Here is a 14230-nt window from a genome sequence, read left to right on the forward strand (position 1 = left end):
GGAAAATATTTCTGCATTAGTTGACGTATATTAACCATAGCTATGCCCCACGTTTAACTTCGGTGTTCGCGGTAGACCCTTCCTTATTGATCAACATGTCAATTATGTCACAATTGACACTGCCAATTTCCCGTAAGTGTCGTGTTACGTATGGACGGTGTTACGTTTATATGCAAGGACTAGGAGGATATAACCAAACGGAGCCGCCACGTCTGTAATTTTCTGTACAAAAAAGTCGGCCGATTTTTGCGGGGGAGGCGAACGTCAAATGTATACCGTAACGTAAAAATAGCCATGTCAGATAAACGTCAGTCCATACATTGTGTAAGACCACTGGCCGACTATTTTAGACAAAGAGGAACGCCTGTCAATGGCTACTCCGTGCAAGGATCTTGTGTTCACACTGGATATCCCGTCTAAGCTAAGGAAATGGCGAAACGTTGGAATTGTCGTCTCTTTGTGTCATTTTTCTTGAAAGGAGAAGGAGAGCGCAACTGTTGAGATACTTTCAAAAGAAACTGCGAATTGAATGTTACGTCGATGGCCATCGAGCCTCATGGGAATGCCTTAGAAGGAACATCCAGCGTGCATAAATGGAATTCTTCTTTATAAACTTTTTACAGTGAAATGCCTGTTTTAGGTATTAATTTATGGTCAACTTAGTGAAATAAGAACTGTCTTGTACAGTGTGGGGGTATTTTTTTAATTTACGGAACACTATTCAACTGTAAAACTAGGTAATCAAGTTAAAACTAAATTTTCAACATATTTATCGCATTAGATAAATTTAATACTTGTAATAGTTTCACAGGATTTCAGAATTAAAATGTACATATTGGTACGATTGGTTGCAGAATTAATTTAAATATTTTCGTATAATCCGTTGCCAAAAGATGAAAAATCTTAGTAAACGACATGAATTATATACAAGGTGTGTCATATATTAAATCACATTTACAAACGGGTCTATCGCGAATTTATTTTGTTACCTTTATTTACCGACGTTTCGACACAGGTTTCACTGGTTTCACTTTTCGTGGGGTAGTCACACAAATCTCTGTTTTGACATTTTGCTGGGACGTCAGTTAGCCGCGACCACGACCAGTGAAACCTGTGTCGAAATGTCGGTAAATAAAGGTAACAAAATAAATTCGCGATAGACCCGTTTGTAAATGTGATTTAATATGTGTTCAAACCGCGAAAGTTTTAAATATTATAAGGTGTGTCATAGTCCAGCGTAAAAGTGAAAAGTTGGAAACAAATATTGCGTTTTATAAGAATAATGTTTCTGCAGATTATTTTTCCAAAATGCTCATTGCATTCGATTATATTTACACGTAGCTGTTTCACCACGATAAATTTAAAACAAACTGAAGAAGTTGTAGCAACATGGTTGTCTATGGATCGCAATGGTTTGCAATAACGGTACCAATAGTAGTAATAAATAGTTCTGACTAGCGGTATATCCTGTATCTTATGCTTATATATGTATATACAGTAATTTGCATTATTAAAATTATTCGATGTAAAGTGGAATTATTCTAAAAACTCTTAAGCTCTGTATGCTATACATATACACCGTGTAATTGTTAAACACACATAAACACCACTAATCCCGTAGCTTCAGCATGCGATCGCAATTATAATAATGTATAGTAAGTTTAAGGAAGGCGACACTTTGGGCGAGGCAGACCACAGTGGCCAGTGGTCTGGACTTTTCTCTGGTCACAAACTTGGCGATAATTCTGGAACAAAAAATTCGTCATTTTTTTACTAATATTTTTTTATTGTTTGTCCAAATGTAACTTAAAGGAGCACATGAAATACTCAACTATCGTACTACCACGGCTAAATGATAGTACCTAACCTGCGGGCGCAGCATGGTTCCATTTTTATCGCCTGTCACTATGCCCGTCACTGTCGCACTTATATACTTGTTAGAACGTGACAGGCATGGTGACAAGCGATAAAAATGCGACCGTGCTGCGCCCGCAGGGCTTACATACATTGTTACAAACTTTGAAGCTGGTCTAAATTTGTATTAACGGTTGCGAAAACCGAAACTAATCATTCATAATTACTCGTACCTACCGAACAGCAGTCAGTCATTCAGTGACCAACTTTTGCCGAAGTTTCTTTAATCTCACAATTTTCCTTTAAATTAGAGCCTTCAATAAAAGAAATGGCTTTGCATTCCTGTTACCATCAGAATGGTTCACGTAACTTACCTAAATTCTGCATTTGATGTTGACTCAGCACGACCACGTACTCCTCCGAACTCGTGTCTAACTCTATATCTGTATGACACAAATAAACGTATTAACATAGTTTTGCGCGAATTACTGGCATAAGACAAAGTTTTCTGTTGTGTTATTCTTAATCCGCGTAACGTAAAGACTGCCAAGTAGAAAACTTCTAAGCAGTGAATTACTTACAACAGCTTACAGTAAGATTATTATGCTTACATGTCAATCGTAATTATACACCGTGGGTCCGGGTAACCCGACATACTTTGACCAAAGATTCGGATGACTAATTAACTAGAGTTAAATAAAAGTTTTATGTAGGAAAATATAGGCGAAAAGAAATTGAAATTGATTTGTAAAACTAATACGTCTAAAAATTTCTATGAATACCTGCTTAGGTTAACTAATAGAACTTTATGAATAATGTACATTGAACAAAGTAATCCGATTTCAATAATATAATATATAGGTACACGTAGATAATATTGCCAGTAATAAATGGTAAATGTTGCTGGTTTTCAGTGCCCAAAATGATACAGATAAGATTAGAAAGTGTAGGTGCTTACATGGTTGCGTGGAAGTAGGTTCCGTCACAACTGTGGGCGGCCTGGTGGTGGTCACAATCGTGGTACTCGTGGTAGTCGTGGCAAGAGCTGCAACAATACACAGCTTGAGAGTTACACTACTAGTAGACCCAAACCAAACGGACGACCGGGGTCGTAAAACTTCTCATTCACGCTCGCGTGGTCGGAGGTAGGGTGAGAGAGAGAGATATGACCCCGGTCGTCCGTTTAGTTTGGGTCTACTATAGATGGAACTAGAAACAGCGGATACTCGTCATATTTTATAGGCTGTTTAATCTATGCACCGAACATCGCTCAATCGCGTTACCGTTTTACGTTTTCTTATACTTATACTGTCAGATATTTGACGCTACAATAAAAATGCCTCATAATGGTCATTTGACCATTATGAGGCATTTTGTTGTTTGTTGTTTGTTGAGGCACATTGGTTGTGTTTACAACCAATGTAAAATAAGAGCTTATCATCATAGTGCCTAATTATTTTCGTAATGTTGTAAGGCAGTAGGTATGAAAACCTCGCTTGGTTATTGTTTGCTGCATCTAGTTAAATCTATTGCCTGCGGGGTGGATCCAAGAAAACTAAAACAAGAAAACAAGTCTTATGACCGCGTAAGGAAATTAGTGTATCTGATCGGGATGAAAAATAAAAAAAATAGCAGCGAGAGGGTTAACCGGCACTGTTATTAGTGCTCCGCTCAATAGAGTGGAGCGTATAGCTGAGTCGGAACCCTTTTGTTGTTGCTGCAATGCACACAGCGTGCAGCTAACCACTAAAAACTAATTTTTCGTGTTTAAGTAAAAAAAATTTTGTTAATTTAATTTAGTACATAAGTTTTGTTCTGACTGCAATGTACCTACTTATACTTTACACTAAAATTGTGTGTTTTGCAGCATCCAAATAAACGTTTTATCTATCTATCTATCTATCTATCTTATAAACTTCAGTGATAGCAAAACTGGCAACATTGTTATCTTCGCTGAATTACTTTAATACCATTCGCAATGAACGGTGAAATTCGAACGAGAAGACTTTATTATAGTAATTAGGTAAAGGCGACCATATAATTAAGTTTACCGCAATAGACTGTCGTATTAAGAATGAGTCACGCTACACCGCCCTGATCCTAAGCCGTTTTCGTATAATTTAACTTGAATTAGAAACAGTTGTTTGAAAGATGAATGATTGTTGACAAGTCGAATTTAAGAAATTAAAAAATCCAACTGCAAATACGTTTCGCAAGAAATTTTCATTTACTCTAGTCAATCCAACAACACAGACGAATATTAGTTATTTGTTCTACAAGGGGGTAAAGTTGTTGTTTAACCACTCGTGCTTATTTGATACTCGAGCAAGTGAAAGGGTTTCATTCAAGGCATGAGGCTTAGTAACTAATTGCCCAACCATGAGCAAACAACTCAAAATTTGCATTACTTTGCCTCACATGTGGATTAAATGCAACTCTCTTATCAGTTTTTGAAGTACAAAGAGAGCCTTTCCGTGCTGGTGTGATAAAAAGTATATTATATTATATAAAGTACACCTCGGTGTCAATCATTAGCTCCGTAGCGAACGATACGGTAATCTCTTACCACTCTTCCATATTAATAGTGCGACAGAATGATACAGTTGCGTTTCGTTCGCTACGGAGCGTAAAATCTTGGCTACGCACCCTCATACATCGCTATCCGTCAAACGATATAGGTCGTGCCAAGGAATAAATTATAGTAATAAATAAATATATAAGTACCTTAATCATCAATATATACCCCCCAACTGCATTATTTTGATATTCGTTAATCCAGCACTTTACACTTGTACAGTAGCTATGCCTTTGTTGTGTAAATTGATAACTGTACTTAATTTAATTTAGCTGTCCAGTCAGTAATCCTTTGAACGGGTGGTGTTCAAAGGATTCATATTTGTTTAAAACCGTGTTTATAGGTTTTTGAACGATGCTCATGCACACTTGTCTCCTAGTATTCGTACGTTACGGTGCCAAGGGAGCTAGGTATCAACAGACTTTAACAACAAGGTTGACTAATTTAATACAATTCATTATGTGCGCCTGTTTTGTTTATATTAAGCGAGATTAAGGAGCTAATTTCATTTTCAGAGCGTGTGTTTCTGAATATTATAATAAAGTGTAACATTTTAGTTTATCTATAATTTCTACAAAAGATATACTCTTTTATGATAGCTAAAACTGAAATGTAGATTGTGTCCATGCCAATTAATTCACCTCTTTGTGAATATCAAAAGGTAAGTACGTATAACATTTACACGCTGTATAATATGCCTATGTAAATAACGCAATATTGCGGTCTCAGTGGAGTGTTTTAAATTTGTAGGTACGAGTATAACTGATATTTGTGCAGCTATAAATTTAGTTAGAATCCGAAATACGATTTCTATCTGTATAATGTATTTTAGGAGTTCATTTAACAAAATAAGACATACAGATAAATAGAAATACATCCACAGTAAAAACGGGTCATTGCGTATGGAAAATTTTATTTTCCACGATTTTGAGTATTATATTTTTTGCTGTCTCATAGACAATTAAAACATCTAAAAACGAGTTGTAGACCTCGCGCTGCTACTACTAGATGTAGCCAGGTGTAGGTTTCGCCATTTTGAAAATTTTTCAAAATGTGAATTAACAAAAACAAACCTGTACACAAAATATAATGAAAATCGGTTGAGAAATTAAATGCAACATATTATAGAGGAGAACATCCGGACATACGAAAGAATTCTGCCCAAACTGAAACGGAGACCTTCGCTTTCACTCGGTCAATATAAAAGTAATAAATTGAACTGTCATTCCCAATATCAAAGAATTTTAGTTTAGCTAATGACAGCACAATGCACTCACGCAATTTGCATGTTTGATAACCGTCCATGCATGCAGAGATAGCTTAAACATCGCCTCATTATTTATGTATTCAAATTGACGTTTATCTATATTTTAGTCTATGTTCATTGTTCACTGGCTCTGTCTATTGTGCTCTACTCATCAAAATTATTCTGATAAAATATTGAGAATATTAAAACTAACATTTGGGATTCTACGAAATAAATTATTTCATATAAATTAAATTATAAAAAGTATGTTATCTATCTGTACTCCGTTTTCTTTGACGATTATTCTGCGAGTAAAGGCCACCGCACAATGGGACTTCTAGCACCGATACACCGTAGATATTTAGACATCCACGAAATGCCAAATCCATTTCTATCTATAAATAAGAGTGTTTTGAAACTAGCGATACGCTTGTTTTTCACGGTATTTAAGTGTTTACAGATTTGTCTATTTTTTTTACTACTTTACAGTTGATCCCAATGTCATCTCATCATGATGGGATCCTAGAGAAATCGAGCATTGTTTGGGTATCCTACTGTATATATTCCTCTATTTTAATCATCAGGGTGATTCACTCAGATAATCGCGATTAAGTAAGCGCGTTTACTGAAATAACATTATATAAGTACGCATAGAAAAATAATCACTGAAAAGGTTTTTGATGTCAAAGAAGTAAAGAGAGCCGTCTTATCTGGCTTTTCCAGGAAATCACATCAACTGCAATATGTAGAAATTGGGACCATAAACTGAGCAGCTTGAATAACGGAAATGTCGCACTAGAACTCAGCGTTACTTTCAGCGCTCAGTGACGTTTTCGTAAAACTGTTTCTTTGTAAGGAATGAAGCAGTGGTTGAATAATAATAAAAATAAGGCATGTACATACCTACCGGCATATTTTTTTTTCTAAAATCGTTAAATTGATTGAATCAATGATAGGGAAAACTGTTAAGGTATAATAATATAAATACACCATTATATACGAGTATATTAAGAAACACTCTCTTTATAAAAATATCGGATGATTCGAGTGATATGACTAATTTCCGTCCAATATCAATACATACTTTCTGTACAAAGTTTTTGAAAAGTTAATGTTAAATGATCTACTGGGTCACTCCAACAGACATTTTCGCAAAGGGCCGATCCACGACCGATGCTGCTTCGGTACCTCTTAGACATAGGTATTTATAATACTTATTTGGGAATTTTTTTGTGATGCAATTGGCATATTTTGTGATCTTTCTAAAGTATTTGATTGTGTGGATCATGGAACGCTCATTTTGAAATTAGAACACTAGGATCTGCCAGAAAGTACCCTAAACTTGATGTCTTCTTACAATAGAACACAATAAACAGTTGTTGTAAACAAAACCCAGTCTAGCGGAACTGTAGTCCAACTAGGAGTGCCACAAGGTTCTATTTTGGGTCCATTCCTGTTTTTGGTTTATATTATTTGCCATGTGTTTATAGTAGAAAACCTTTGTAAAATAGTCCTTTTTGCTGACGACACATCACTACTTTTTAAGGTTGATCGGAAATCTACCGATTACATTGTAATTAATAGCATACTCGTTAATGTAATTAACTGGTTTACTATTGACAATTTGCTTATTAATGCTAAGAAAACCAAATGCGTTAGATTTTCTTTGCTGAATGTTAAACCAGTCGATACTATTTAAGATACTTTTTATACTGTTTCTTGGTTTAACATTGGACAAAAATCTACAATGGAATCCTCATGAGAACACTACCCAACAAATTAAGTTCGGCCGCTTACGCCGCCGTTAGGAGAATTAGACAATTAACTAATGTTGAGACAGCTCGCCTTGTTTATTATAGTTATTTTCATAGTGTAATGTCATATTCTGGTTTGGGGCAAAGCAGCTGACATACAGACTATATTTGTCTTACAAAAGAGAATCATTCGTTCTATATATAACTTGTATTGTAATGTAGTATAAATTTATTATAATTATATGATTGACATTGTATATTATAGTATGGCTGAATTGACGTGTAAAATTTGTACAATTTTATCAATAAATGTATCTTATCTTATCTTATCTTATCTTAAGAGCGCGTGAATCATTAAGAGGACTTTTCAAAGAAATTAATATTTTAACTGTAGCTTCCCAATACATCTATGATAATATTTTTTTTGTTATCTAGACTCTTTCACAAAGACTTCTGATGTCTATAACTATAACACTAGACATCAAAGGCACTAAATGTAATGACCACCAAAAAATACTTAGGTACCCTAAATAAAGGAAAAGGCATATCCCGGTCAATATGTCTAGAGCATAATTTTATAAAATATTCTAACCCTCTTCAAAAGTCATAGGTTTTCTTGAATTATTTATTTTAACCTACGATATTACAGACAGGCAAGAAACAGACGTAAATTTAATTCAACCCCTGGGATTGCGTAGGAAAAAAAAACGGTTTGGATACTTTACGCGAAAAACTTCACTCATCACGACTAATAACTTACAGCACAAAGGTTGCATTATTGTTGCGGCGTCGTTGTTGCCGCCGCTGTATCTGTAAATTTTCTTGATAAAATGAGTGACGTTCGCCACCACATTACTGCCGCGACTGTGACGTTCATTCTGTTACTCGTCGATCTTTAACACGGCTTCGTGCATGTAACCGTTGGATTTTATAAAGGTTGCGCGAAACACTCAACTCGTCTTTTTACTTTCTGTACAGCGCGATATCATCCCGCGCCGTACCGAGCACATTCTCCGCGACGCACTGGTATGCGCCTATGCCATCCCGCGACACGTCGTCCATCTTCGCTTCTATGTGTTTGTAACAGTTGGATTTTATGAACGTTGCGTAAAAAACCACTCATATCTATACTTACTGTAAAGCGTGATGTCGTCCCGCGCCGTACCGAGCACATTCTCAGCGACGCACTGGTACGCGCCAATATCATCCCGCGACACGTCGTCGATCTTCAGTACGGCTGTGTGCTTGTAACTGTTGGATTTTATGAGCGTCTGGTACTTCGAACCTGAAAAAATAGTTAATTAGGTACTTTTTCTGCAATTCTGCAGTTATTTATGTGTGCTTATTAGTAAGCAATTTCCAACTAACTACGAGTAGCGCAAGTGGTTTTAATGCACCAGTGCACTGAAAGAGTTTCCTGCCAAAATACCATTAAGAATTTAACTCCAGACCGAAAGCCGCACTTTTTCACAATATCATTGCTAGGAAAATATGTGTAAGTACTAGGTTCAACGTTTTTCAATATTTATTATTAAAAATCTGCATAAGTAATTTTATTTATCATCCACGCATGTAACGGAACATTTCTGTACCGTTTTGTATCCTGTTGATGTTGATGTGTGTCCAGTAGACACTCGGTGTCGGGTACGCCTCTATTTTGCACTGTAGCAACACCGATTGTCCCAAATAGCCCCCTATCATTTTCTGTGTCACTACTGCAGATGGCTTGCCTGAGAACAAAAATATATATGATAAAATCCCGATTTTACTGTTAATAGACAGGAAATTAAGTGTTAAATCCATTCCAGTACGCATGCCGTTGAAGTTTTTAAAAATTCCACACGTTTTCATCTAACTAAAACCGAGTTGGTAATGTTGGTATACCTAAGTCGCAACAGTTCGCGAGTGAAATAACGAGTTTGTTGCTTTTCTTAGAAATGGTGCAACGAGGCACTCTGCACGAGAGCGTTGTTGAACAACCCTACTACTACTACTACTACAAGTAAAAATATTGTAACAACGTAACAACTTTGTTTGGAAAATATACTACTGTGTTCTGGTGGCATGATCAGAAATGATAAAAATTGAAGGTGGTGATTCGGAACAACTTTTGCCACGGGACCAATACGGAAATCGCGTAAAAAAAGATACCCTTGTATGTAGGTAATAAAATAACACGTTCTACCCAGTTATTTTTGCGTGATTGCAAGCAGGGTATTATAACTTTTTTATCATTATCTTAATAGGTACAAAACTCCTGTCAAGTATTGTTTTTAAATCGCAATAGATAACCGACTGTAAACTGTAACTGACATACAGGGTGAAATTGTTATCTCTGACCAAATTTTTTTTGCGATTTTAGGGTTGGCTCCATATTTAACGTTGTTCAGTATGACCTACATTATTCACCATTAACAATTTCACCCTGTATAAACTGAGATAGTGACAGGCAATATTTAGACACGTGTAAATTGGTACTTCGAGGTTATCTTATCTTTATTAGAATGAACATATTGGTTGTTATACGCAATTACGCAACGCAATACGCAATTGACTATAAGGTACAATTATCATACTGCAAAATGTAATCAATTGGGTAGATATAGTAGAATTGTTTTTTTTCTTTGTCAACATGCGGATTGATTATATGATTATACTTACCGTCATTTATATTTTATTAAAATTGCATAGACACGTGTAAATTGGTACTTCGAGGTTATCTTATCTTTATTAGAATGAACATATTGGTTGTTATACGCAATTACGCAACGCAATACGCAATTGACTATAAGGTACAATTATCATACTGCAAAATGTAATCAATTGGGTAGATATAGTAGAATTGTTTTTTTTCTTTGTCAACATGCGGATTGATTATATGATTATACTTACCGTCATTTATATTTTATTAAAATTGCATCGTATTAAATTAACAGTCCCCGCTGAAATCTCATTACCAGCAACGAATGTGCAGCAAAGGAACTAATGAGCAGAGACAATTTATCGTAATTTCCAGATTTTCCAGAGAAATTTTATCAGTCTCGATACTACCTATCCCTACTAGGTATGTTATGTTGTTACTAAGCCTACTTCAGTTTATTGGTATCGATTGGTTCAATCGATTATTATCGACGGCTATTGGGCTTCCGTCTTTGTAATAAGGTGCTGTAGTATAAAGGCACTGCAACTGATCACCTATTTACGGCCGCTCGCCATAACTCACCGTGGTCCAGTGGCACGCAAGCTTGACTCGTAAGTTAGAGGACTGAGGTTCAATCCTCAGAACGAGGGAGCTTTTTGTATGTTTTTTCGTTTGTATTATCGGGGGATAATATGCAATCCCACCAAAAACATTTCATGTAAAGTGTTGCCAAGACTAGGCGCATAAAGCTTTTACACTCAAAAGCTATCAGATCCCGTAGTAGGTACCAAGACTTTTACTCTGTAAGTCCTAACTTTATTAGCTCGAACTGTATAAAGCCAACATCTTGGTCAAACGTACAGTACGGCTTTGCCGTTTCGTTGCTAAGCGTCAAATGGACAAATTGGACAGTCCCTTAATGACACTCAGAATTTGAAAGACTTGTGTAACTACTTGGTACAAAAAGTCCACCGATTGAGTGTTTATGTGACTGCAACGAAACGGCCAAGCCGTACTGTACGTTTGACCAAGATGTTGGCTTTATACAGTTAGAGCTAATAAAGTTAGGACTTACAGAGTAAAAGTCTTGGTACCTACTACGGGATCTGATAGCTTTTGAGTGTAAAAGCTTTATGCGCCTAGTCTTGGCAACACTTTACATGAAATGTTTTTGGTGGGATCTCATTCATTTTTGTAAGAGTTGATATACCAGCTAGAAATGACTTATTCGTTTATAGAATCTACGATAATACAGGATCATATATAAGCAGGCATAATTCTAAAATATTTTAACATTAGATTTTATAAAAGTTACGTATTGCTAGCGCCATCTATGTAGAGCCTATATAAATTATAAGTCAGGAATTTTATGTATTATAAATTGTAAGTTTCTAGAAATTTTAAAGCATTATTATCATAATCGGAATTGTTTTAATGACCTAAGCGTTAGTTAAGGTCTCCGATTCAGCTCACTCAACCGATTTTTGTGAATTTTGTGTTCACATGTTTTTCGACTAAGTACATATATTTGCAGAATATACAACATCACGGAGTCATTGTAGATCAGCGCCTAAAAAGTAGCGGTTTCGATATCATTAGGCATTTTTTTCTTTTTGAGACATGTACTTAATGCAGAAATTTCCTCTATTTAGATATTTAATTCTTAATGGAGAATAAGTAGCTAAATTTCATTTAGAGATATAGATACCTTGGTGTGGGTACATACCTACGTGCTATCGCAATGCTGTTGTAAAACCGCGGCTTTGTAGTACGACGATTCGAGTTTGATCCCCAGACATGTATTTTTTTAAATAAAATTTGAATTTAGCGAGTGCGAAGTGCGAGCTAAGCGTAGGTATTCGTTACAGTTGGGCAAAAATATTTTCTAGTCTCCGGCTGTTCTTTTGTATAAGTCGTTCGTATTACTCAACTTATTTTCGGTAAATTTTGTGAGCAGAATTTATTTAAAAAATATTAAAATAGCCCACTTATCACACGCGAGTCAAGAGGTAAAGAAACCGGTATATAAATGAGCTCTCCGAATATGCATAGATATTGTTACGGATCTTACGGTCGCGTTACTCTGGTGTTTCGAGATCTCTACACGCATGCGAGTTTCTAAATCGTTGGGAACTGTTTGATGGTACTGTGACATCCGAAAACAAAAAGTCGTATGTGCCTGCAAACTTCCTATTATGATATGACTACATATATTCACCTTTCGCTGAATACTGCACAAATAAATTGTGCAGCACAATACGGCAAATCTAATTTAATTAACAATATTTTGTTACGTGAGAATACGAGTCACATGAACGTCGTCAGTCGAGTATGTAATGTAATTTATAAAACAACTGATCATAGTCTGCTCACAAAATACACATATGTTCCAAAATGGCTGTCACATATGGACAGACAGACGGAAGACCGGACGGATAGACGGACTAAACAAAACTGTAAGGATTCCGTTTTTGCCATTTTGGCTACTGAAGGCCGAATGCCCGGAGCGTATGACAGGTACACGCTACCCGCAACGTCTCCAAGTATCTTCATGGCGGACGGTTTGGCCGAAGTAAGAAGTTAAATTTTGTAACCACAGTAAATTCACTGCCATCTATCGACACACTTTAAAACTAAAAATGTAGATTTATAAAAGTACGATAAAATGTATTTAAATATAAATAAATGATTTTTTTTACTTGCATTAATTATTATTGTATGAGTTTGACCCATTTCTTTCACTGATATGCGTTAAAATAGTTAAATAATAAACGAAACTGTCAACGCCCTCTATACGAGAGCAGGCCAAAGGTAGTGGCGTCATCTGATCGAGAATCAAATTTTCGTGATTTTCGAGGCACCGTTTTTTCCTTGGACTGTATCCATCTATTACGGAGTTATATCTATCTTTGCAAATACCTACTTACCTAATCTAGATAGATGAGCTGGCGGCTTCCTCGCACAACGTATCAGCATTGCGATACAGCGAGGAAATGCCGCCAGCATCCTTGGTACAATGCCTCAAGGGCCTATTTTAGATAGCTAGTTATTAATTTCGTTTACGTAGTTCCACTGTCTATATCTTGTATGTAAATAAAGAGTTATTTAATTCTATGATATAATAATTAAACTAATGAAGGTGACATCTACCGAAACACTTGTGTACTTGCAGATGTACTCTAAGCTTAGTTTAGCTATGTCATTATATGTAATAGTTCATAACCAATCCGTAGTTTCATAGTGTGGCACTGCACTTAGCTATATAAGCTTCTACATGTATGTAGATACGATCACTTTTTCCAACCAGCCTTCTGTTAACATTAAGCCGGGCCGGGGTTTGAACCCGCGACCACGGGATTGAAAGTCACACGCTCTTACCGCTAGGCCACCAGCGCTTGTGTTTAAAGTATGGTTTTGAAAAGTTTACGACAAGAAACAGTGCCAATATAGGGGGCGCTATTTGGCTGGTTCACGTGAACCTGGTTCAAAACTGTACTTCGAAAACTTTTTGGTCTTTTTTATTGTTGTTTTTGTATTAGCATTCCGATCACTGCTACCACACAAAATTTCACGATTCTAGGACTTCAGGAACCAATGTTTTCAGGTTTAGAGGTATTTTTGGGTACCCCCATTTTAAGGGGTTGCAGGGCGAAAGTTACAGATTTCTGGTCACCATATGTGTCTGCATACAGACCCATCCCTACATGCCAAATTTTAGCCTTCTAAGACTTCAGGAAGTAGTCTGTATTTTCTATGACGCGAATTTCATGTGTTTCGGACAGTGAAAATTAAGGTACTATAAAATTTTAAGTATAATAGGTAGCTTAATAAAACTTGGTGTTTTTGATAAGTCTACTGAGTACATGATATACAAAAAATTACAGCTCTCTAGCATTGTCCAAGACGAAGCTACGAGGGTTCGAAAATACGGCGAAACGTGCCGAGAAAAGATATGCACTGCCTTTTGCCCTTTGTCTCGTCTTGGCGGGGGCACGGCCGTGCCCCCAGATTTAAAACATCGTCAGTACGAGAAAAGAAGACTGGCATTTAAACTTGCAACGGCAAGTAATGTAGACATCCTCCGCTCGGTTTGTGATTTATTATAGGATTGTAAATGTTAATTATCGAAATAATTGTGTATCGAAATAATCCGGACATCC

The 14230-nt window shown here is 36.3% G+C and overlaps 1 protein-coding gene across 1 annotated transcript in view; it reads right to left on the reverse strand.

Moving 5' to 3' along the window:
- Nucleotides 1-339: 339 nt before the first annotated feature.
- LOC134743578 (protein amalgam-like) overlaps nucleotides 340-14230 on the reverse strand; it is a 58612-nt gene continuing 44721 nt past the window's right edge. The window contains exons 6-10 of the mRNA XM_063677127.1: nucleotides 9022-9159; nucleotides 8565-8714; nucleotides 2813-2899; nucleotides 2229-2297; nucleotides 340-1745 (exon numbers count right to left, since the gene is read on the reverse strand). Coding sequence (XP_063533197.1) covers nucleotides 1726-1745; nucleotides 2229-2297; nucleotides 2813-2899; nucleotides 8565-8714; nucleotides 9022-9159 — 464 coding nt within the window. The 3' untranslated portion in view covers nucleotides 340-1725. The remainder of the gene's footprint in view (nucleotides 1746-2228; nucleotides 2298-2812; nucleotides 2900-8564; nucleotides 8715-9021; nucleotides 9160-14230) is intronic.

The sequence above is a fragment of the Cydia strobilella genome, chromosome 8 (genome assembly GCF_947568885.1).
Source record: "Cydia strobilella chromosome 8, ilCydStro3.1, whole genome shotgun sequence".
Classification (NCBI taxonomy): domain Eukaryota; kingdom Metazoa; phylum Arthropoda; class Insecta; order Lepidoptera; family Tortricidae; genus Cydia; species Cydia strobilella.